General features: G+C 54.9%; 1 protein-coding gene across 7 annotated transcripts in view; it reads right to left on the minus strand.

The window, feature by feature from the left end:
* Window positions 1-51: 51 nt before the first annotated feature.
* The window catches only part of TPCN1 (two pore segment channel 1), a 64,015-nt gene continuing 40,537 nt past the window's right edge, over window positions 52-23,529 (minus strand). For all 7 annotated transcript variants that reach the window (XM_067700656.1, XM_067700654.1, XM_067700653.1 and 4 more), the window contains 21 exons: window positions 23,406-23,440; window positions 22,798-22,856; window positions 22,452-22,551; window positions 20,355-20,471; window positions 20,007-20,131; window positions 18,727-18,775; window positions 18,137-18,200; window positions 17,048-17,092; window positions 14,606-14,662; window positions 14,474-14,527; window positions 13,264-13,336; window positions 10,853-10,960; window positions 9,788-9,859; window positions 9,153-9,242; window positions 7,652-7,767; window positions 6,864-6,910; window positions 6,237-6,305; window positions 5,953-6,037; window positions 4,665-4,804; window positions 4,390-4,470; window positions 52-2,753 (listed from right to left, as the gene is read on the minus strand). In XM_067700656.1, the coding sequence (XP_067556757.1) occupies window positions 2,634-2,753; window positions 4,390-4,470; window positions 4,665-4,804; window positions 5,953-6,037; window positions 6,237-6,305; window positions 6,864-6,910; window positions 7,652-7,767; window positions 9,153-9,242; window positions 9,788-9,859; window positions 10,853-10,960; window positions 13,264-13,336; window positions 14,474-14,527; window positions 14,606-14,662; window positions 17,048-17,092; window positions 18,137-18,200; window positions 18,727-18,775; window positions 20,007-20,131; window positions 20,355-20,471; window positions 22,452-22,551; window positions 22,798-22,856; window positions 23,406-23,440 (1,706 nt within the window). In that variant the 3' untranslated portion in view covers window positions 52-2,633. The remainder of the gene's footprint in view (window positions 2,754-4,389; window positions 4,471-4,664; window positions 4,805-5,952; window positions 6,038-6,236; window positions 6,306-6,863; window positions 6,911-7,651; window positions 7,768-9,152; window positions 9,243-9,787; window positions 9,860-10,852; window positions 10,961-13,263; window positions 13,337-14,473; window positions 14,528-14,605; window positions 14,663-17,047; window positions 17,093-18,136; window positions 18,201-18,726; window positions 18,776-20,006; window positions 20,132-20,354; window positions 20,472-22,451; window positions 22,552-22,797; window positions 22,857-23,405; window positions 23,441-23,529) is intronic.

Raw genomic sequence — 23,529 nt, forward strand, 5'->3', positions numbered from 1 at the left:
CAGAAGCCACCGAATGGTGCCTGGTGGAAGTCACGAGGCAGCAGCCGCGTGTACAAAGCAGAGGCTCTTTTATTAATACGCCAGAAATCCGGAGACGCGGTGGGTTTTCCAGGTAACAAATCCCCATTGTACAAAAACCTTACAGCGTCGCCCCCTCTGTCTGTACAAAATGATTGTCACGTGGTGTGGAGTAAGGCTGGGTTGGGGGGGGGAAGCAAGGAGGAGGGGCCAGATGGTGTCCCCCCGAAAGCGGGGCAGGGGCCCAGGGCCATCACAGACACTGACAGGTGGTGTGACCCAGACCCAGTCGGCGCATCTCACCTTGGTGGTGGTCAGCTGACGTGGGAGGTGAGAGGGCATCCGAGCTGGATGTCCTGGGTTCCCAGAGCTCACAGCCCTGGGTGACACCCGCTCCCTGCTCGATGGCCTGTGTACAAGTCGGAGGGTCAACCTGAGGAGGCCCCCAGTGACCCCGAGAGGGCAGCTGTCCTCAGCCTCAGTAATGAGGGTGCCCACCAGTGGCTGGAGTCTGGTGCGCCAGCACTGTTGCCACTTGGCTTTCATCCCGTCCCTGGCTAACACCAGGGCCTTTCACAGGATGGGGTTGGGAGGCCTGGACTAGATCCCACTCTTCCTGGTACCAGCCTTCACCCTGGGGGCTGGGGGGCTGCGCTCAGTTTCCCTGGTGCCCCTCCCAGGTTTCAGCCTCCTGGGGGCAGATGCTGAGGTCGGGGGACTCACGCCCTCCTCTGGAAGCCGCCCCTTGACTCCTGCTTCCAGAATGCCCGTTTCAATAAACAAAAGCTGAAAGGCACCCGAATATGCAAAGTTACTTCTCCGGAGCGGGGAAGGGGTTCTGGCCTGGGGCTCGGTGCCGAGCTGCCTGCGATGGCCCGTGGCCCTCCAGAGAGAAAAGAGGACGTCTGTCTCCCGATTCCCTTGGGGAATCTCAGTGGTTCTCAGTGATTCGTTGTTTCCCTAAAGGGCTGTGCTTTAAAAACAGAAACGTCCACCACTTCTCCCCTAGTGAGGGGCAGAGCTGTGTGGTGCTGGCCATGGGACCAGCCCGTCCAAGGCCACAGTCGAGAAGACTTGGCCGTGGGGATGGGGTACCACACCCCGGGATCAGGCCCTGCCCGGCTGGGAAGAGGATGTGGCGAGAGGGAGTTTGCCCACCCGCCTCCCTAAGTCAGAGGCAGTGGAGGCAGCTGGAAAGCGGGGGTTGGGGCATGATGCCCAGTGCAGGCCGCTTCCCCTGCCCCCTCCCCCCCCCCCCGCCCCTTTCATCCCTGCTTCTGCCACCTCTGCTGCCTGCACTGAGATAGGCTCACCGCCCAGGAGAGCTGAGCCGAGGCTCCCTCTGCTCTGACCCTGCTTGTTTCTGCCGCTGCCACCACCGCTCACCGGAGCTGCCAACGCCGACAGCCTGCTATGGGTTCAAGCTCCTACTGCATCCTGACCTCAGAGAACGCTCCCAAGGTCCCTGGGGAACTCAGGAAACTGACAGGCCACCTGAACCTACTCCGGGGAGTGGAAACCTCGGGGTGAGCCGTGTCCCCAGCCCTACCTCAGTCAGGTCCACGGAGGGCGACTGCTCAAGGTGAGGGGGGAGCTGGCCAAGGAGACCACGGGTTCAGCCGCAGGGCGGCCGTGGACAGCCGTGGACAGCCTGAGGTGAGCCTCTGTGCTCTCTGTTCCCGTTTCCAGGAAATGCACCCACGTGAAAGGATCTGCTGTTGTCTTTAGCAGAATCCTGAATTAACCAAAATGTCTCTTTGCTTAAACAGGACGATCCCAAGGAAAAGGGATTTAAGGAGAAAAAGCCCATTTCAGGACCTGGTTTGGGTGGTAGCCATCGGCCTGGCCTCTTGCCCGTCTTCCTCCTCCTACTGGGCTGTGATTCCAAAGGCCATCTTAGGAGGATTTTCAGCAACAAGGGTTGAAACCAAAAGAAAAGAAGGGTAGGTGAGAAGGCTCATGGAGCTGGGATACGGCCTCGCTCGCCTCCTGGCACTGGCTGAGATCTGACCATACGGAATAACCACAGCCCTGGATCACTCGTTCCAGTAGGTGCTGGGTACTGGTCCCCCAAGGGAACGCCCAATTTCATTATTATATCTAGAGACATACCAACCCAAGGATGTGGGTTCTTTCCTTCCTAAGTGGTTTTGTCCCTAAAGCAGAACACAGACAGCCCAGGATGTGGGCCACAGGCAGGTTAGTGGGGAAGCTAGCTGTCAGCCTGGGCGGGATTCTGAAAGCAGCAACAGGAAGACGGTATAGATCTGGCCTAGGGACGCTGGCCCACGCTGAAGGCAAGCCCTGCAGAGATCGGCAGAAGCCATTCAAGTGCTCTCGTGAAGGGGCCTTCTGGAGCCTTCCATGTTAAGAAGAGCTCCTAGTGGCCTGATCCCCCAAAATGAAATTGACTTCTGGGGTTAACAGGGCAAGGTGGGTACAAACCAAACCTCAGCTTGTCTGCCTGTCTTTCCTTTTTCCTATATATAAATATTTGCATATTTATGAATGTATGTATATATATATAAAACATATACACACATTATTCTGATACATCGTAGTAAAATAATACTATTGTGTTATTGCATAGAAGAGATGGCTTTTGCAGGCTGGGCTTAGGTGATGGTCTGGGAGCGCTGGCGGCTGCCTGGAGGCTGCGGGGTGGTGGGGACCACACGGCCGCTGAGCTGTCGTTGCTGCTGCTCCTGCTTCCGGGCGTGTTCCTCATACCACTCCTAAGGCAGAGAGCAGACAGGGTGCTGAGCGGGCCCCAGCCCTGCGCCCCAGCCTAACGGGGTCACCCAGGCTGGGCAGCGCTGTGACCCTCCCAGGCCTGCTGGGAGTTCTGAATAGGACCCTAAATAGAAAACTGGCGATGCAACCTTTCCCTTCTTAACTAGAGATTTGCAAACCTCCTTGTCAAGTGTGCCTGCTTTCAGTGAGGCCCAGGTAGTAATAACACCCTTTACTCGCGAACACGATCTGTGTGGTTCACCAAGGGATGTGTGCCCCCCACCCCCTCGCCAACCCCCGGTGTTACCCCTTTTGAGCTGGGTGTCCTCATTTTACACCCAGGAAACCCGAAGCTCAGAAGTTGTATAAAGTTGTATGAAGCTTGAGTGCCTCTCCCGACTCCCCGGTTGCTTTGCTGCCCTCCAGAACGGCTGTGAGAGCTCACCCGCCTAAGACTATTATCATTATATCATCCGACATTTTCAGGGACAGACGTATTCAGGTAATTGAGAAATTTTAAATATAAACCCTATGTTTTTAAAGAGTCTGAACCACAGAACTTTAGAGCTTAAAAAATTAGAGAGATGGCCTAGTTCTGTGCCCCCTCATTCCACAGAGGGGGAGACTGAGGCCAGGAGTGGACGGCCCGGCGGCGTGTCTAGTGCCGTCCCCTCCTCTGCTTCATGAGGCAGGGACTGTCCCCCTCTCATAGATGGGGATGGGCTGCGTGACCTGCCCAAGGTCACGGAGCCTGGGATCAAACCCGGGTTTTATGACACCAGAGCTCATGTTGATTCCTCATCGCTGTGACTCTGAGTGCAGTGATTCGCCAGGTCTTCGCCCAGACCCCTTGTGTTTTTACAGCTAAGGTGCGAGTCGCTTCAGGGGACTGCGGCCTCCCGGCCTTTTGGGCTCAGACCCTGGTCATCACTGTCCCAGGGAAACAAGGGTTTCCAGCCTGAAAACAGCATAGTCACAGTGGCTGGCGAGGGAGCTGGGAGCCTGGGCGGATGGGTGGCCCGCAGTCCATGGCTCTGTCTGGGCTGCAGAGCGCCAGCCCACGGGCTGCTTCGCAAGCTCTTTCACTTAGCAGCCAACGTGGGAAGACGGGGAGAGTTCGCAAAAAAAATATCTGACTTTTCCCTTCTCTTAAATTAGAAAACAAAAACAATCAAAAACCCCAAGAGAGCCAGGCGCAGCAGGCCCTTGTTCCTATCGGGTAACGTCTGGCTGGATGTGGGAAGGACCATCCTCTTTGAAGAGGCCGGTCCAGGCCAGCTCGCCAGGGCCCCCCACGCTCCCTGCTCTGCCTGGAACGTCTCCCGCTGTACGCGTTTCCTTTGCTGTTCTGGCTCAGAGGAGGAGAATGAGATGAGGTCAGTGACATATGTGGAAGAGTGGACAGGGTGGCTGCCTATGTTGGGGAATGCTTCAGGGGTTCAAGGCTGAGCCCTGAAGCCCCCCCACCCCGCCGCCGACCCGAGCAGTGGTCCACTGGTAGTGGTCAGCAGATAATCCCACAGCTCCCCACTAAGCTCCCCACACATCAAGATGGGGACCGAGAGCGGCCTCTGCTCGGCAGTGGGAGGACCACTCCCAGACAGGAGGATCTGGGCAGCGCGGCCGGGGTGCTCCTACCTGAATCTCCTCTTGGTACATCTTTAGGCTCAGATCGCTTTTGGTCCTCGATCTCCGTCCCAGAAACACCAAGGTATTTTGCTAGAGAAGAACAGAAAGGCTGCAGGGACCAGCTGGAGCCAAGGTCCTGGCGCCCGGCCTCACCCCCTCTTCTGGCTTCTGCAACGGTGCCCCCCAAAAGTGTCACCAAAACTTGAGGGGATGGACAGCGGGGGAGTGTTTGCACTAAGCCACAGCCCGCTCCCTCCGTGGGACGAGGCCCTGTCGCTCCCCACCTCGTATCTCTCCATCTGGGAGAGGATCTTGAGCAACTGGGTGATGTCAGAGGCGGCTCCCCAGGCCTCCTGGTAGAGCTTCAGGACAGCAATCAGCTCATCTTTGGAGATTTCCTTCTCAAGGGTGATACCGCCGTCAACTGCAGGACAGGAGGGTGGCAGGGGGAAGGAGCCTGGGACTCAGAGCCCCCCGTCTGGCTTGGTTTAGCCATCCTCCCTGCGCCCTATGGGGGCCTTAAGGTTCCCTCTCCCAGCAAAACTCTGGATCAGCACGACCACCTCCCCCCACCATCTGGAACTCACGTCCCTCCCCATCCCCTCCCTTTGCTGGGGCTGTCAGGAGCACTGGTCAGGCCGCCAGCTTACAGGGGACAGAGGGTTTCAGGAGGGAGTCTCCGAGCAAAAAGAAAATGACCAGGTAGTCCGAGAGGACAGAGATCTGGAAACAAGTAGGAACAGGAATGTGGCAGTTCTGATGGAGAATCTGGCAAGAATGAAGGATCATTAGGCAGAAAGCGATGCACTCCGGGAAAAGGGAGACAAGGGGTCGCAAGCTGCAGAAGGCAGTAGTATTAGGCTCTGTGGTCAACGGTATTTACACCGTTTAAATCAAGAGCCAGAGGACAAACACGGGGTTTAGAAATGCGGAGACGACAACTAAAAGGGGGAACAGCTAAGGATGAACAGTCGGGGAGATGAGGAAGGCGGGACAGAGGGCTGCTGGGGTCACAATCAGCCTGTGATTTTTCTTGATCTCCGGGCTGTACTGTTCTGATTTTTTAAATGAGATCACGTGCATTTTTCTGTCATTTAGTATTTGAAAAATCAATGCAAATAAGAGATCAAGAATGCTAAGCCAGGACTTGGGTGGTGGCACAGTGGTTAAGAATCTGCCTGCCCATGCACGGGACATGGGTTCGAGCCCCGGTCCGGGAAGATCCCACATGCCGCGGAGCAACTAAGCTCGTGCGCCACAACTACTGAGCCTGCGCTCTAGAGCCCGCGAGCCACAACTCCTGAAGCCCATGTGCCTGGAGCCCGTGCTCCGCAACAAGAGGAGCCATGGCAATGAGAAGCCCGCGCACCACAATGAAGAGTAGCCCCTGCTCGCCACAACTACAGAGAGCCCGCGCGCAACAACAAAGACCCAACGCGGCCAAAAATAAATAAAATTGAGGGGAAAAAAAAAGAAAGCTAAGCCAGATCAGTAAGCTGAATTGCCAAAAGACTGGACAGACAGACAGACAGATAAGCGGCAAACGCCCCTGTTCCAGCCACTTGCACAGACCTTCTGAGTCCCGGTTCTTGCGGCTGTAGTTCATGCGGAAGACGAAGGCTTCGAGAATGAAGGCGACAATGATAGTCATCACCACCTGGCCAGGCATGGAGAGGACGAGCAGAAAGAGAGAGGAATGAGGGGGGCGTGAGCTGCTGCGGGGCCCCAGAGCTGACAGAGCCCGGTCAGACGTGTCCCCGGCCCCCTCCTCCCTGAGCTGCTGCCCGATAAGCAGGGGCAGCTGGAGGCTTGGAGGATGGAGGAGGGTGGAGGGCATTCTGTGTCCCTGGACCTACCATGGTCACGATGTAGAAGGTCATGAAGTAGAGGCGGCTCCAGTGGGAGGTCTGCGAGGTGATGCCTTCCTGGAGACAGAGGGAAGCAGGGAGTGAGCGAGCTCCTGGGGTGGGGCCGGGTCGCTGTCTACGCAGGCTTCTCCGTGGCCCCTGCTCTCTACAGACCCTTCCTGATCGGTTGTGGAAGACGAAGGAGGGGGACCTTGCTCCCTTGGGTCTAAAAATCCCTCTGAGCTCCTAAGGCCTGGACACTCCCCCCAGGACTGATACGGCCAACCTTTGGAAGAGTTTAAGGAATGGAAAAAAAACAACCAACCAGCCACACTTGCCACACTGTTTCTTGATTGAAAAGTCTCCCTCACAGTGGTGGGAGCAGGACAGAGACCCAGAGGCTAACTGGCCTCTCCTGGCTGCTGAGGGGTGTGTGGAAAGCAGGCACAAAGGCCACGTCCAGCAAGTGCGGAGGGGGAGGCTCTTGGGATTCAGGCCATACCGTGGTGTCCCTGCAGAACCCTGCCCCCGCGGGGGACGGGGAGAGCAATGCGCCCCAGGCTGCGTGAGGGGAGACGGGAGCTGGCCTCAGAGAATGGTGGGAAGATGCCCCCAGAAGCTGAGGGAGGTCCTTACCATGATGATGTACCAGTTGTTGACAACTGTGAGCTCAAACAAGGTCACTGCCAAAGGGAAGGGAGAAACAGAAAGCATCTTGATCAGACCTGCTTTTGCAAAGTGAGTGTCAAGCGGCCTCTCTCCACCTATCCTGGGTACCACGCACTTGTCTGCCGGGGTGGCCTGTGAGCTCCCGAGAGCAGCCACGGCTTCCTGAGCGTCCACCCCACAGGGAGTGCTGCCATCTTGGCCGGTCCCCAAAAGGGGGCATCTTTGGCCTCAGCATCTCGTGATGGACCAGGGGTGGAGATACCGGGGAAAGAGTCCCCGGACCTTCCTTGGTGTAGATCTGGGATGTCGTGAGGGGATCCCTTCCTCTTGAGAAGCTGTGTCTGGCCTCCCGGCCTCTCCATGGAAGCCAGGAGCAGAGCTGTGTGGGCCTGGCCTGGGTAATGCGGGACGCTGTGGCTGGCTGGTGTGGCCAGGTCCCACCCTGCAACTGTGGAGCCGTGACAAGGGGGCTGGTTCCCTAGCATCGGGCTGCACCCATCTCCCAGCCAAGCATGAAGCTCTGCTGCTCCCCCGATGCTGAGAAAGTAACAGGAAACAAGCCCTGGGGTCTGGCCTGGACTGTACCCCAAGGCTGGGCAAACCACAGGCTCCACTGGGGCCAGAGAGGACTCGAGAAAGTATGGCAAACGGCCCGGGATGGGGAGGCCTCGGGCAGCTCTGCTCCGCCCCACCTGGGACCTGCGGTGACAAAGGCAGTAGCCAGGGCACGGCCCGCCTGGGCTTTCCGCACTCACCGAAGCTGTTCAGGATGTTGTCAAAATTGTTGAGATAGTAATAGCCTTCCTCCACCACGGTCCTGTTGTCCACGGTGTGATTGAGCCAGCGGTAGGCGTCTGCCACTGTGCTCGTACTGGCCGGGGGAGACGGGGCGGGGGGACAGAGGGTTGAGTGGGAAGGTCACAAGATGACTGGTCACCTCAACAAAGTACAGAAAGTTTAAGCAAACCAAGGTCTGACTGAGGACCATCTCTCTTGGCCCAGCCTGGTTTCCTGCCGAGCCCCCAGCTCCCTTGCCTGTCTTCCTGTCTCAAGGGGAGTCCCCAGGGTGCTGGTGGGAACACCCAGACTTGCCCCCCATTCCACCTTCACTTGGCATTTCTCTGCCGCCAGCCAGGCCTTCTTGCTCTCAGCTGCCAGAGCCCAGCGCTCTGGGAGGGGAGACAAAGGCAGTGCCTCCTCGAACACCACCCCCAGCCCCCTGCCCCCACCAGTCTGGGATCTGCCCTGGAGGCCGGGTGCCAACGGCAGCCCTCGAGAAGGGTCCTCCCCTCCTCGGGCTTTCCCCAGCACCTGGCTGGAGTGTTCTGTTCTGTTCTAATCGGTTGCCCCTGTTCTGAGAGCTTGTTTGCTACTTTCCTGCCAACCTCCTACGGCTGATCTGCTGGAATTCACGGGGATGTTTTGACAAGCCTGGTCCTCGGGCCCCCAGGGAGCTTGTTCCCAAGGCAGAGTCCTGAGCCTCTGGCCTGTGTCGGACACGCAGGGTGGGGTCTGGAGTTTGCCCTTTTAAGCAGCAGCCCTGAGGATTCTCATGTGCCCTAAGGTTTGTGACCCACTGCTACAGGCTCTGGTTCTCAGCCTGACGCTCAAAACGGCTACCAGTGTCTCTGAGAACTTTCTTTATCAGCGCTTGAAACCATAAGGACCAATTTTAAGAGAACACTGGATGGAGAATGAATGGCAGAGCACACGGATTTCATCATGGGGGCTTAGGAGGAAAGGGAGTGATCAAGGGAGGTTGTGTCCCCCGCTCTCTATCCCTGCCCCAGAGACCTTCCCGCATGTGTCTGCCCTCATCCTAACAGGCCACCCCTAGCTGATGTGTCTGCCCAGGTCCCCAGTCACCCCCGGGGAGAAGCAGGAGGAAGCTGTGGGACTGCGGCCTCGGGCCCCAGGCTGCTCCCGGTTCTGGAGGAACCGCCGGCGCCCAGCCCGAAGGGTAAGCCGATGTAGACCTGGCTAGAGAGTGGCTCCTAGACCCTGCCTGGGGGACAGGGAAACTTGCTCAGACATCCTCACTTCAGAGAGGACCCTCTGCTTCCAGGCCCCCTCCCTTAGCTGCTGCACTGAACTAATAAGCCCTGGAAGCAAAGCAAAGTGACTCTCAGGGCTTCAAAGGGTGCTGTGGCCTGGGGAGGTGGGCCCCTGAGGGATCAGAGGTCAGCGTTCCAGTCCTGGCTGGGCTCCTCCAGAAACGCAGGCTGCCTGGGGCTGGGGGCCCCGCTGCGTACTCACTTGCAGCAGTTAGGGTAGAGGATCCCACAGAAGAATTCCATGCCCACGATGGCGAAGGAGTAGTAGAAGGTGAGCAGGGTGAGGCCCAGGCTAGGGAGGAGGGTCAGAAGAGACAGGGTGATGGAGGGCCGGCGGGAGAGAGCAGCTCGCCCGGCGGCCCCGGCATCCTCAGACCCCTGAGCTGACTGATGGAGACGCATGCCCCTAGCCAGGTGCACCAGCTGGACAGTGCCTGCAGGGGAGGGGCCTCGGATCCAGGTCTGGGGTAGAAAACGGCTCGAATCAGGACTCTATTACCAGACGCCCCTCTACCAGCGGTTCACCCCTTACCTGTGAAGGTAGACTCACAGGTGACCCTTACCTGTGAACATAGACACAGGCGGTAAGTGAGTTGACAGCTCCCTGCCCTCCCTACTAAATATTTCAGACAGGTCAGTGGAGAAACGTGGAACCAGGGAGACCTGTGGTGGTCAAGGTCTCGGTCTCCTTGAAGAGATCTGACCCTGTCAGGCCCTCGATTTTCGTCCTTTTTGGGACTCCCCCTCCCCCTCCCCCCGAGACCACCCAGCTGCCCACCCCGAGGGGGCACAAGCCTCACGACGCCTGGCCCTGGGGGCCAAGAGGCAGGGCAGTACCTGGCCATCCGGGGCAGCAGTTCAAACATGGTGTCCAGCACGTTGCGGTAACGCTTCTTCAGTTTAAACAACCTGAGCGAGGGAAGCGGGCCGGGTCACTTACGGGTGCTGGGCGTGGCCGCAGCCCCTCCGTCCACAGCACCAGGCGGGGCGCGGCAGGCCCGGGCCCCCCCCCCACCACCTGAGAGCCGCCAGCCGGGCACTCAGCTCGGGCGGCTCGCACCCTGGGCAGGGGCAGCGGGGGCGCCAGGACATCGCGGCTGGACGGGCCCTGCCCTGAAAGGAGGCAGGGCAAGACTCTCGTGAGCAGGCGCGGCGGCCACACAGCTCCCGGATGAAGCCCGGAGGCCAGGTGCGGGGCGGGGCCTTGCCCGGCAACCCTGGGAGAGGAGAAGGCCGCGCCTGCAGAGGAGCCTGCAGTGCGGCAGCTCCTCCAGGTAAGAAAGGGGCGCCCTGTCCCTCACCTCCACCTCTCCTCCTGGGCAGGACGTGAATAGGATCGCAGCTGGATATTCTAGAGGAAAACCAGCCTTCTGAGGACACACAGAGATCTCTAACTAGTAAGGGACACCGTCCACGGATCTCCACAAATTTGTGCTGGTTTCCTACGGTGGTCCCTGGGGGAAAGCTGAGAGCAAGTGAGGGTTTTTCTTGACAACGGACTGTGCCAGACAATCACGGCTGGCTGTGGTAGGGGCTCGAAAGTCCCTCTGGACCCTCAGAGGCCGTGGCTCTCTGGTTGATGACTCTGAGCACGTGTGTTTCTGTGGCTGCAGCCGACACCAGCACAGGCCAAGTTCACTGGAGCCTTGAGCCACGTTTCTCTTCCACAGTCAGAGGCAACTGGTCCCAGGATGTGAGGAGGTGGGCACACCTGCCCAGGTGGAGACGAGGCCCCCACCATCCCCCCTCCCCCCACCCACACTAGGTGCTCCTGCAGGGGCCGCGCCACCCCTGACACCAGGCCTGTGAGCCTTCTGGCTCCTGGTCACTCCCCAGACCAGTCTCAAGGCTCTCCCCACCCTCCCCTGCCCACCACTCCCAACCCCAGCCCTGCCCTGTCACCTCAGCAGCTGGAGGGGACGCAGGACCACTATGAAATAAAAAGGCTCCATGTTGAAGGCCAGAGCCAGCAGTCCCAGGAAGGCGAATGCTGTGACGAAGAAGTCGAACCTGGGAGGGAGGAGGAGAAGCCATGGTCTGTTCGGCCCACCCCTAGCCTCCCTCACGACAGCCAGTGGCTCCTCGGCCCTGTGCCCAGCACTCCCTTCCAAGGAGCCCGCACGCCAACCACCGCAAAGGCAGCCACAGGCCCCGCAGTGGCCCACAGCCAGCCAGCTTCCTACCGCTATCGGGTTTCTGAGGCTGGTGTGGCTGGGCCCCAGTCACAGCACACACCTCAGGGGTCAGACGTGCCTATGGACGTCTCTGGTGGCGCAGTGGTTGAGAGTCCGCCTGCTGGGTCTGCCTGCAGATGCAGGGGACACGGGTTCATGCCCCGGTCCAGGAAGATCCCACATGCCGCAGAGCGGCTGGGCCCGTGAGCCACGGCCGCTGAGCCTGCACATCCGGAGCCTGTGCTCCACAACGGGAGAGGCCACAACAGTGAGAGGCCTGCGTACCGCAAAAAAAAAACAAAAAAAAAGAATCCGCCTGCTGGGCTTCCCTGGTGGCGCAGTGGTTAAGTATCTGCCTGCTAATGCAGGGGACACGGGTTCGAGCCCTGGTCTGGGAAGATCCCACATGCCGCAGAGCAACTAGGCCCGTGAGCCACAACTGCTGAGCCTGTGTGTCTGGAGCCTGTGCTCTGCAACAAGAGAGGCCGCGAGAGTGAGAGGCCCACACACCACGATGAAGAGTGGCCCCCGCTTGCCACAACTAGAGAAAGCCCTCGCACAGAAACGAAGACCCAACACAGTAAAAATAAATAAATTAATAAACTCCTACCCCCAACATCTAAAAAAAAAAAAGAATCCGCCTGCCAATGCAGGGGACACAGGTTCGAGTCCTGGTCTGAGAATATCCCACATGCCACGGAGCAACTAAGACTACGGAGCCCATGCTCTAGAGCCCATGAGCCACAACTACTGAGCCCACAAGCCACAACTACGGAGCCCGTGCACCACAACTACTGAGCCTGCACTCTAGAGCTCACAAGCCACAACTACTGAGCCTACACTCCAGAGCCTGCAAGCCACAACTACTGAGCCTACACTCTAGAGCCCGTGAACCACAACTACTGAGCCTGTGTGCCTAGAGCCGGTGCTCTGCAACAAGAGAAGCCACCGCAATGAGAAGCCCATGCACCGCAATGAAGAGTAGCCCCAGCTCACCGCAACTAGAGAAAGCCCGAGCACAGCAACGAAGACCCAACACAGCCAAATAATAAATAGATAGACAGATAGATAAATAAATAAGAATCCGCCTGCCAATGCAGGGGACATAGATTCGATCCCTGTTCTGGGAAGATCCCACATGCCGCGGAGCAACTAAGCCCATGCGCCACAACTACTGAGTCTGCGCTCTAGAGCCCGCGAGCCACAACTATTGAGCCTGCGCTCTAGAGCCCGTGAACCACAACTTCTGAGCCCGCGTGCCACAACTACTGAAGCCCGTGTGCCTAGAGCCTGTGCTCCACAAGAAGAGAAGCCACTGCAATGAGAAGCCCTCGCACAGCAATGAAGAGTAGCCCCTGCTCGCCACAACTAGAGAAAGCCCGTGCACAGCAATGAAGACCCAACACAGCCAAAAATTAATTAAAAAAAGAAAATGCCTAGAAACCCCTCCTGAAGGTCCCGCACTGGTCTCATGGCAGACACGGGTTACACCAGCGACCCTGGTGAAGGCACTGAGGGGTGGGGCAGGACCACAGGGGAGTCCCACAGGGAAAGCAGGACAGAGAGACCCTCTCCTTCCAGATACACATTAAGGCCCTGCAAACTGCATGCCCACACGCTACTGCTCTGCCCGACTCTTCTCTACTTATTAACTTGTTTTTACTCTCACGACCCAAGACCCTTTGAGTGCAGCCCGATTTCACGGGTGAGTTAACGTTCGTGGGCAGTGAGCCGCCTCTCGGGGTCTCTGGACAGGGAGAAGGGCCACCAGCTTGACGCTGACCAGGCATCAGGACCCGTAGCACTTCCTTCTCTGCGGGTGTCATGGTTTTCGTGGAGGAGAAAAGAGCTTAGTTGTCAGGGAGGGGTGTGGGGTTAAGTGACTCACAGAGAGCCAGCTGGCCTAAGGACCCCAAGAGGCCGTGTCCAGGAGAGGGGCTGGCGGGGGTGCTCTGAGAGAGTAAGACGAGGGCCTGATCCTGGGGAGGCCTGGAGCCACTGGCAGAACTCTGCCAGGAGACAGGGGCCTGACCTAGCCTCGGACCTTTCCTCTGAAACTGTGCAGTGGGTGTGGACGGAGAGGACCTGTGGCTTTCATTAGAGTCTCTGACGTGCGTGAGAAACATGCTCTCTACTTACAGATTCCATCCGGAGGACAAGTACTCAACGGGGCCGAGGCCGGCTACTTTCAGGAACAGCTCCACCCCGTAAACTGTAAGCAGGAAGACGCAGTTAGCAGCGGCCCTGCCACAGCCTCTGCCACCCCTGGCCTGGCTCGTTTCCTCCTCGGGACTCTCCCGAGGTCTGGTCACATGCCCTCCAGACACCCACGTCACACCCGCACCCCTGAGAGAGTGTGGGCTCCAGGGCAGGGCCTGGCCCAGATGCTGGCCAACCGGGGCCGCCCGCTAACAAGAAGCACTCGCTCCCACTCCCTGGGAGTGGCCGCAGGCATTGTCTGTCCATCCAGTAGGTATTTCCTAAGCCGTTCTCCCGTGCCAGGCCTTGCACTGGGTGCTGGGTGCCCAGCCCCGAACAACACAGAGCTTAGAGTCTAGACTCAGGGGAAAGACAGCAAACTGATAATGTTAGACTGGGGGAAGGAGACTGGGGGAAAAGTGTGACATTTGAAAGAAATCAGGGGCCAAGCCGGATATGATCTTGGCCTGCTTGAGGGGCAGAAGGTAGGTTGGTGTCATTGGAACATAATGAAAGAAGGGGCTGAAGAGGGAGCTCTGGAGGGGGCATCAGATCACACAAGTGACACAGTTGGGAAGAGATTCCAGGTCTTTCTGACCCCAGAGTTTGTGCACTGAATCACTATGCTACTCTGAACTCCACAGAAAAAGCCAAAGGGCACTGATCAAGGCAGTAAAAGTCATGCTTTTTAAGAACAGTGAAAACAACTTAGGACACAGTGTTATTAGTTATGTCTAATGTTTAGACATAAAGGGAGAGGGGTGTCAGGCAGAGCGGTGAGGTGTGGTGAGGGGGTGAGTGCGCCAGGGAGAGGAAGACACCTGTGCAGAGGCCCAGAGGTAGGAAAGGGCAGGGGCCCTGGGAAGCGGGATGTGTTTGGGGGGGCTGCAGTTGGGGCGCGGGTGGTGGTACTGGCAAGAGATGAAGCCTGAGAGGGAGGCTGAAGGGGCCCGCACGGGAACTTGGTCTGGAGGCCAGTGGGCAATCACCAAAGAGTTTGAAACAGGGATGGGTAGAATCAGACTCGACTTCTGCTCCACCCTCATCATGCTCCCCCGCTTTAGAGAAGAGCCATGAGATCTTAACCCCAAAAGAAGTTCCAGCCAGTGGTTAGGACAAGCACTTGAGCAAAGCCATGTCAGAAACTTACTGGTCAGAAAGACGAGGTAACTCCAGGGCACATGCTTGGAGAAGAAGTTCCCACCTGTAAGAAGAGAGGCAGCAGTTCAAGAGGTGGGCCAGGTGTGCCCACAGGACAGGCCAGTCCCCTAGCCGGGCTCACCTTTCAGCATGAAGGTCTCCACAAGGATCCAGACCCCGTTGACTGCCACCACCAAGTCTGCAACAGACAGGCTCATAATAGAGAAAGCACAGGTGGGTGTGGAGATCTACAGGTCACAGCTGCAGCCCCTGGTTAGTTTTCAGGCAGCTCAGAGATAAGCAGAGAGCAGGGCTTGTAACAGATAACTTCCTGCTTAATGCTTTTACCAGGAGCTAAATCAGCCAGTAGTTTCTCTTAGAAAATAGCTACAGATTTCTAAAGTCACCCTCTATGTCACTACAGGGATACCAGTTAAGATGTTTCAGTAAAACCTACAGATTATTCCAAGTTGGCGTAAAAGATGGACCATATACAAAGGGTTTGAGTATTGAAAACATTTGTTTTCCCCTAGAGATATCTGGTTTTTAAATGACTGCAGAAACTAGTTAGCAAAATTGCATATGCGTTTGGCCTTTCACCTAGCAATCCTACTTTTAGGGATCCATCCCAATGAGACATTAGCAAAAACACAAATGACGTCCGAAAGCTATTCACTGAGGAACTATTAGTGATAGCAAGGAAACTAGAAACAACCTAAACGATCAATAGGAGACTGGATGAATAAACTATGACACGTTCATGAAATGGCGTACTCTCAGCTATAAAAAGGAATGAAGAACATCTCTGTATATTAATATGGTGTGGTCTCTAGGATGTATTGCTAACTGAAAAAAAAGCAAGGTTGAAAAAAGTGTGTAAATTATGCTAGTTTATTTAAGGCAGGGAAATATGCATACATGCATCTACTTACAGTTTTTAAAAAAATGGAAGGATAAACTACAATAAAAGTTACCCACTGGGGGAGGTGACAGGATGGAAACAATTCTTCCTTGAGTATACTTTCTTTTGTAGCTCTGACGTGGAATCATATACATATTTTACATAATTATAAGGCAAAATTCAATGTAAAAAGTGACCTCTAAAAATATTTTTTCAAATGAAATAAAGAAATGTAGATGGTGACATACCCACATGGAGAAAAACTACTCCAGATGAATTTAAAACACAGTCATCTGAATCCCTGGAGTGGTGTTTCTAGCAATTATATATTAGGGTTGTGTTGGTATTGTTTTTTGGAGCTATTATGTGTGGACTGTGGGATAAAGCAAGTGAGGGACTGTGTCAGTGTTGTTGGGAACTAGGATTTTAAGCCTGGGAATTTAGACGTGAAAGAATGATGAGGGCTTCCCTGGTGGTGCGGTGGTTAAGAATCCACCTGCCAATGCAGGGGACACAGGTTCAATCCCTGGCCCGGGAAGATCCCACATGCCATGGAGCAACTAAGCCCGTGCGCCACAACTACTGAGCCTGCGCTCTAGAGCCCGCGTGCCACAACCACTGAAGCCCGTGTGCCTGGAGCCCATGCTCCGCAACGAGAAGCCATGACAATGAGAAGCCCGCGCACCGCAACGAAGAGTAGCCCCTGCTCGCCACAACTAGAGGAAGCCCGTGCACAACAGCGAAGACCCAACACAGCCAAAAATAAAAACAACTAAATTTTAAAAAAAGAAAAAGACAAAAAAGAACGATGAAGTTAGGTAAAACCCCTATAGTCCACAATTTGAATTAAGAATATCAGGATAAACTCACAAGACAGTTTATCTTTTAAAAATCCAAAATCCTACCTCTGTCCATGGAAAGGCCTGGAAACAATAACCAACTCCAAGCAATGAGCACCTCTAGCATCTCAGATTGTGGTCTCTAAACACCATTTCCCATTAAATGGAACCAGAACTCCTTAGAAAGAGTGAATTCAATCAAGCCTCTAGATTAGTAGAAATGTCTGCATCTGTGCTGTCCAATTGGTCATCATTAGCCACACATGGTTACTGAGTGCTTGAACTGCGGCTATTGTGACGGGAACTGGATTTTTAAGTTTTAGTTGGTCTAAATTTAAATAGCCATATATGGCTGGTGGCTGCCACACTGAACAACACAGCTCTAGCTATAACTACCAAATTACAGTAAATAAGCAACAGAGGAACATGCAAAATCAAGAAGGAAGGACAAACACTCCTGTTCCTTCAACTAAATATTGCAAGAGGAAGAAAACAGATTTGGGGAGAAACCTACAGATTAAAACAGACTGAAGTGACATATCAACAAACCACAATCTGTGGTGCTGGAATCTGCTTCCAAAAACACCAGGTCTAGAGAAGGGGTGATGAGCTGGACTGAGGGGATCAGACAGACAAGAAAGACAGGCAATGAGATGATAACTGTTGACGCTGGGTGATAGGTACATGGACGCTCTTTACAATCCTTCCACTTTTATACATGCTTGGAATTTTCTGTAATAAACGGCCAACATCATAACTGCAGGATTTATCCTTGTATCCCCACCTTCCGGAGCAGTAAGACTCAGGAGGAAAGGGACCTAGAGCTGTGATATTTCACACTTACACATGAAATACTGGAAGGCCTTGGACTTCACAAGGATATTAATTCCTATTTGAAGAGAAGACATGTTAACAGTGAAATTTTCATGTACAAGTACACGTTCCCCTACCACAGACATCATGCGTGTAAGCAACCGGAGTGTTTATGCCCAGGGGTGAAAAAGGAAGGGCCTGCTCTCAGAAGGACACCCACGCTTGTGCCCGGACCCCTGGGCAAGACTGCACTGGCAACATTCCCTCTGGGAAGAGGCTGAGCAACCTGGAGCCGGGACAGAGCAGAACAATGCTTTGCTGGCCGCTGCTGAAACTGTAAGTCTGCTCCTGGCCTAGAACCGGCACTGTTTATTTATCCCCTTGAGCAACTATCATCCCAATGGAGTGGAAAACTCGCTGAAGAATATGGAATAATAATAACAGCTGTGCTCAAAGTCCTAGCTGTGGGAGAAATAACAAAATAGGACATACCATTTTAACTCTTGTTCATATGGCCCAGACCCCTGTGAGCTAACCATACCCCATGTGGAACTTCAAAACTGGCATTAAATTCAGGGAAAACTATTAGGTAAGTAATATGGGGCCCTCCAATTTTAAAATCTTCAATTTTATACAATGCAAGCATTATGTGAGGGATCAGATACACCAGCTATATATCCTGACACTGGAGGAAGGTCAAAATCCATCATAAGGTAAAAAGGCAGGTTTCAGAACAGAATACATAATGTAATCCCCACTACTGTTTTTAAAATGCACAGAAAACCAGAAGGAAACGTATCAGAAAATTAACCGTGGTTATCTCTGCCTGGGAGACTTTCATTTTTTTCTAATTATTTGACTTCGTATCAATTTTCTTCAATAAATAAATATTCCACAAATTATTTTTCGTTTGGTTTTTATGTTACTGATTTCCTTCCTAATCCAACACTATTTCCCTGCTGGGGTAATCACACTCTGTCTCTTTTACACACATAGACATTTCGCATGCACACATGCTCACACACACACACATCCCCTCTGGACATGTTCTTTAAATGCTTATCTGTGGTCACTGGAAACCTCCATTCGTCCCCAGCTGCCATATTCAGGTCAACCTTACCTTTGAAGATGAGGAATGCTGTCCTGGGAAGCTCATCAAACCAGTGCTCTCTATTTCTCTTTGCCTGGCCAAGGAACAGGGCCATAGGAGAGAGGGCGTTAGGACCAGCGACCAGAGCCCAGCCCTGGGGGCATGGATGCAGCTTCCCTTTCCTGCTCTCCTGGCTAACTTGGGAAACCATGAAAACACTCAGGGATCTAAAGAACAACAAAGCCAGCCAACGTTTGCTGAACTCTTCAATGTGCCATGCACTGCCATTGTTTTTATAGAATCCTGAAAATAATGCAGTAGGTAGGGACTCTCATGACCCCACTTCCCAGGTGAGACAAGCCTTGGAAGGGTTCCATAACTTGCCTGATGTCACATGCTGACTAATGGGGTCTGAGATTCAGTGCTTTTAACCAGGACACCGCATTGCAGATGGACAGGCAGATGCAGGGCCAGGGGCCACCTGTTATCCCTCCAGTGCACAATGCCCAGCTGAGAGCTGAGATGTCCCAGCAGGGAGAGAGCGGGACAGCCGGGCGCCTCCTGGCCTCATCCCCCTCCCAGGGAACCGTCTGCCGGGTCACTCCCTGGAGAGCACCCACCTTCCACTTCAAGGCGGCAACTTCGTAGATGTCTTGAAAGTCCTTCAGGCTGTCATAAGCACGAGGGCAAAACAAATCAGAGCACGTTCCCACCGAGCCGCGGCCCTCTCACTCGCCTGCCTATGGTCACCTTCGAGGGGTGCAGCGGGGGAGGGGAGGAGGCGACATCTGCGAGTCCCAGCGCACCAGGGCCCAGGGGACCCGTACCTGCAGGCATTTCATCTCCTCCTTCCTCCAGGGACTACGGATACTTAATCCACTCAGTCTACACAGACCACTGCCGGCTTCCGTCCCCCAGAGAGGCAGCCCCCAGGTCACCACCATTCTTAGACAGACAGGGACTGAGCCTCCTTTAGCAGAGGACTTAACAGAACAACCGGGGCAGAGAGTTCAGCCCAGAGCTCGCTCACTCTCGTCTCTACAGCAGGCCTGCCTCCTCTCAGATCAAAAAGAAGGGTTTGGGGGCTTCCCTGGTGGCGCAGTGGTTGAGAGTCCGCCTGCCGATGCGGGGGACACGGGTTCATGCCCCGGTCCGGGAAGATCCCACATGCCGCGGAGCGTCTGCGCCCGTGAGCCATGGCCGCTGAGCCTGCGCATCCGGAGCCTGTGCTCCACAACAGGAGAGGCCACAGCAGTGAGAGGCCCGCGTACAGCAAAAAAAAAAAAAAAAAAGAGTACATACTGAGAAAGAGGCAGAGAGAGACAGAGAGACAGAGAGACAGACAGAGAGAAGAGAAGGTGTGTGTGTGTGTGTTTCACGTTGCTCTGTGGATTAGCTCACATGCAACCACCTTGCTCATGGCTCAAGGGTGAGCAGCTGGGCCAGTCCATTCCACGAGCCAATACATTCCTTTTTTTTTTTGCGGTACGCGGGCCTCTGTTGTGGCCTCTCCCGTTGCGGAGCACAGGCTCCGGACGCGCAGGCTCAGCGGCCATGGCTCATGGGCCCAGCTGCTCCGCGGCACGCGGGATCTTCCCGGACCGGGGCACAAACCCGTGTCCCCTGCATCGGCAGGCGGACTCTCAACCACTGCGCCACCAGGGAAGTCCCATTCCTTTTCTCGTCTCAAGTTTATACTGGATTTGGGTTGGACTTTTGTTACCTGTAAAAAGAAGCCTGAGGAACAGGGTCTACGTGCGTAAGAATCTCTGAAGAAAACTAAAGTCTCTAGAGCCTCTCTGCCTGCCCGCTCCCCAGCCCCCGGGCTTTTGCAGGCCCCAGCTGCCTCTTGTGAACGCCTCGTCCGGCCACACTGCGCCCAACTGGCATCCGCTCTCACCTGAGCAGAGGCGAGTTGCTCTGATTCAGGGCCTTGAACGTGAGATAGCGCTCCCCGGCAGTCATCCGGGGCTTGTAGAAGCGCATGAGGCCTTCAAACTGCCTGTAGGAGATGCCGGCAGGCCCCTGGGGGAAGAGGGAAGACGGCCACGTGGAACACAGCGGGGGCAGCCATGCCAGATGCCCAGCATCACACGGGATCCCAGGACGCCCTGTTCTCTTGTTCTCCCAAGGGCAGGACTCCTGGTTTCGGAAGCTGCCGGCCCGCCCATGCTTCGGGGATACCGTGGGGCAAGGGCTGGGGAGCAGGGACCAACCTCCCTCCCTGGCTCAGCCCCTGCCCCGCTACCCGTTGGCTGATGAGCAGGCGGTAGGCGTGCTGGATGGCGGTTCGCTTGTGTAGCAGCAAAGACTTGAACTTGTGTTTCTCGATGTCATTGAAGGTGTCAAATACCACGGCCAGAAGCTGTGAGGGAAGAGCAGAGACCTGGCTCCTGTGCCCGGCGGGGCCTCAAGAACCAGGGAGTCGTTCTCCAGCCTCCAGAGGGTGCTCTTCCAGCCACCCCAGAGAAAGGGGTTGAAAAGAGCCTCTCGCCTGCCTCAGGTGGCGTAGGAAGTTCATCTCCAAGACTCAGCAGAGGAAGGTCATTCATTGCCACTTGTAAATTTCCCCCCTAAAGATTCATGAAGACACTGCTATTACATTTTCCCCAGGTTTTTCTTCTCTCCGCCTGTAGCTCATCCCTGGCTGGGCAGTTTTATAAGGGGAGAGAAGCAGCGAGGGGAACACACTGGGTTTTTTGCCCAATTTAGCTCCTTGTGATGGCCGGGGAGGCTGTGTGTCCATCCTGTGCCCTCCCAACCTCAGAGCAGGAAGGAACATCGCTGTGCCGATGCTTCCTCTCCTGTCCCCTTGCTCCTCCTCCTGGTGAGTCTGCGTGGCTCCAGAAAGCAGGGGTGTGAGGTGGCCTGCACAAAAGGGCACAAGGCTCTGGAACTTTCTAATTCCAAATTTAGCAGGTGAACAACACAGTCTGCGTTATCAGAACGCGATGGGAGGCCAGGTGCAGAATTTGGAAGAACACTTTTTGGAAACACTTTCTTTTTCTTTCAAAAATATTTTGAGGGGAACTCTCTTGTCCTTTCCATCCCTTCTAACTGGTCCCCCATACTTCCTTTTAGATCAAGGCAGAGTTAGCATCTGTAAAGGGCCAGAGAGCAAATCTTTTAGGCTCTGCAGGCCAGATGGTCTCTGTAGAAACCACTCAACCCTGCAGCTGCAGCATGAATGCAGCCGTGGACGATGTGCAAACAAATGGGCCAATAAAGCTTTATTGACAAAAACAGATTGTGGGCTGGGTATTGGCCCTGATTGCTGACCCATGCCCTATATTTTCACAGCTCTAAATATCTTTTAAAGCAAATCAATTACACATAAACTATTTTTTAGATTCTAAACTAACAACAGTATAAAAGAGCTCTAAGATGTTCAAAGAGACATCTAACATACTTATTTTGGGTTTTGAGGAATTAAAAAAAGAAAATATTTTCCTTCTTAAGATGTCACACTTTTAGGAGATTTCACTGATCTAGCCCAGAGAAAGTGTTTTCCATTTCTATACTGGGCCTGACTGTGGTGACTGGTGTGAGAATGCTCTTCAGAAGTATAAAAATAAAAGCAAGACTTGATAAGGCCTCTTCCTGGTAATTCTGGCGTTGATGTGGGCTCAGTGCCAGCCTGACGGCCCGGTCCGGGAGGCAACCTGCTGGTGGCAGGACACTCCTGGTGGCCGGCCGAGCCTCTGCAAACACCTCCAAAGTTCCCAGTGTGCATGGGGGCTTTGTGTTCTCCCTAAAGGAATATGTTCTGTGTTCCATTTCCCCATGGTTCGTGATAAATGAGGTGGAAATACACACGTGGCACGTGGCTGCAGCAGGATGGAGTGGCTAGGAGCAGGGCTCTGGAATGAGCCCAGCTCACCCGGCCACCCCGAGCTGTGCAGGCGCAGGCGAGTTAGCCTATCAGTCTGATCCGCAGTTTCCTCAACTATAAATTGAGCATAATAAGAATTCCAGGGTTTAAGTGTTAAATTATTTAACCCTCATCCATCAAACACTTTGCACAGTGCCTGGCTAAGGCTTAATAAGTACCAGCTTTTATAGTTATTATATGTTTGCCGTGAGAAGGAAAAGATCCCAGGGTAGCTTTGGTTTAAACTCTAGCACTGTCAGCAGCAGTGGCGGCAGGCTAGTTACTGCTGGCAACCAGCTGCACTTAAGTCCCGACAGGGAATTCCTAGCCACACCACACTTGACCACGGTCTGGGACCTCCTTCCCCAATGGTCTGCCCTCGGAGGCCGAAAGCTGTCCCTACCTCATCCCCACAGTGCCCAGCAGAGTGTGGGCAAGGGCTGCCTCAGTGGAGCGCGAGGCAAGGTCACTCACCAGGTTCATGATGAAGTACAGCTCGATGGAGAGGTACACGATGAAGAAGACGCAGGACCAGGGGTTCCGGGAGTAGGAGGGCATCATCACATCTGGGAAGCTGTGTTTGCAGAGTGTTACCCGCAGGGCGCGTGTCTGCTGGTCTTCGTCTTCTATAAGGACACCTCTTCTCCTGCCTGGCCGGCCTTCTCCCCCCTCCCCTACTCTTGGCTCACCAGGCCACTCCCGTCCCTCATGGGGTCCCAAGAACCTGTCTGGGCCAAGATGTGGAATATTCTTGGCTGAAAAGAGGAAAAGACCCCGGGCACTAGAAGAGGGCAGAAGCCAAAGCAGGGCCCGAACTTACTTGGCGGTGGTCAGAAGGACGAACAGACTGACAATGCTGTTCTCCAGGGTGCTGAAGTACTGCGGGGGAGAGGAGGAAAGGAGGGGACGTGGCCGCCAGGCCGAGGGCACACCCCACCGGGAACAGGCTGCCGGCGGTGGGCCGCCTCCAGAGCCCTCCCCCTCCCTGCCCCGCCCACTCCTTCTTCTTCCCAAGGGATCCCTGAAGGATGGCAGAGGAACAAGCAAACATGGAGTCCAAGGCCTCCTCCTTCCTGAGCTCAATGCTTCCTGCGGCAGCAGACAACTGGCTTTGGGACTTGTCTCCCAGGGAACCACATATGCACAATTAGCTGAGCTCTCCTCCACTGCTCCTCTGCCAAACTGTGCCCGTGTTCCACATCTGATCCCGGAAACACCCCTCTCAAGGCCAGGGCAGGGGGCCCCCCTTGGCATTCAAGGAAGGAGACAGCTCAAATCTGGGTGACGGGGCACTTTCAGGTGCCAGAAGCGATGATGAGAAACCAAGCAGGGCATCCCCTCCTAATACAGCTAGGGGGGCAGTCCAGCCACCTTATCTGAGGGAAAGGGCCTCCCATAAAGGAAGAAACAAACATGCTGATTACTTACGGGGTCTGAAGGATTAGGGGAGAACAAGTAGAAACCTAGAAGAAGGTGGTGGGAAACAGATTGAAAAAAGGGTTAGAGCAGAAGAGTCCAAATCCAGATGTCAGAAGGACTGGACAAATAAATG

The sequence above is a fragment of the Pseudorca crassidens genome, chromosome 12, assembly GCF_039906515.1.
Source record: "Pseudorca crassidens isolate mPseCra1 chromosome 12, mPseCra1.hap1, whole genome shotgun sequence".
NCBI lineage: Eukaryota > Metazoa > Chordata > Mammalia > Artiodactyla > Delphinidae > Pseudorca > Pseudorca crassidens.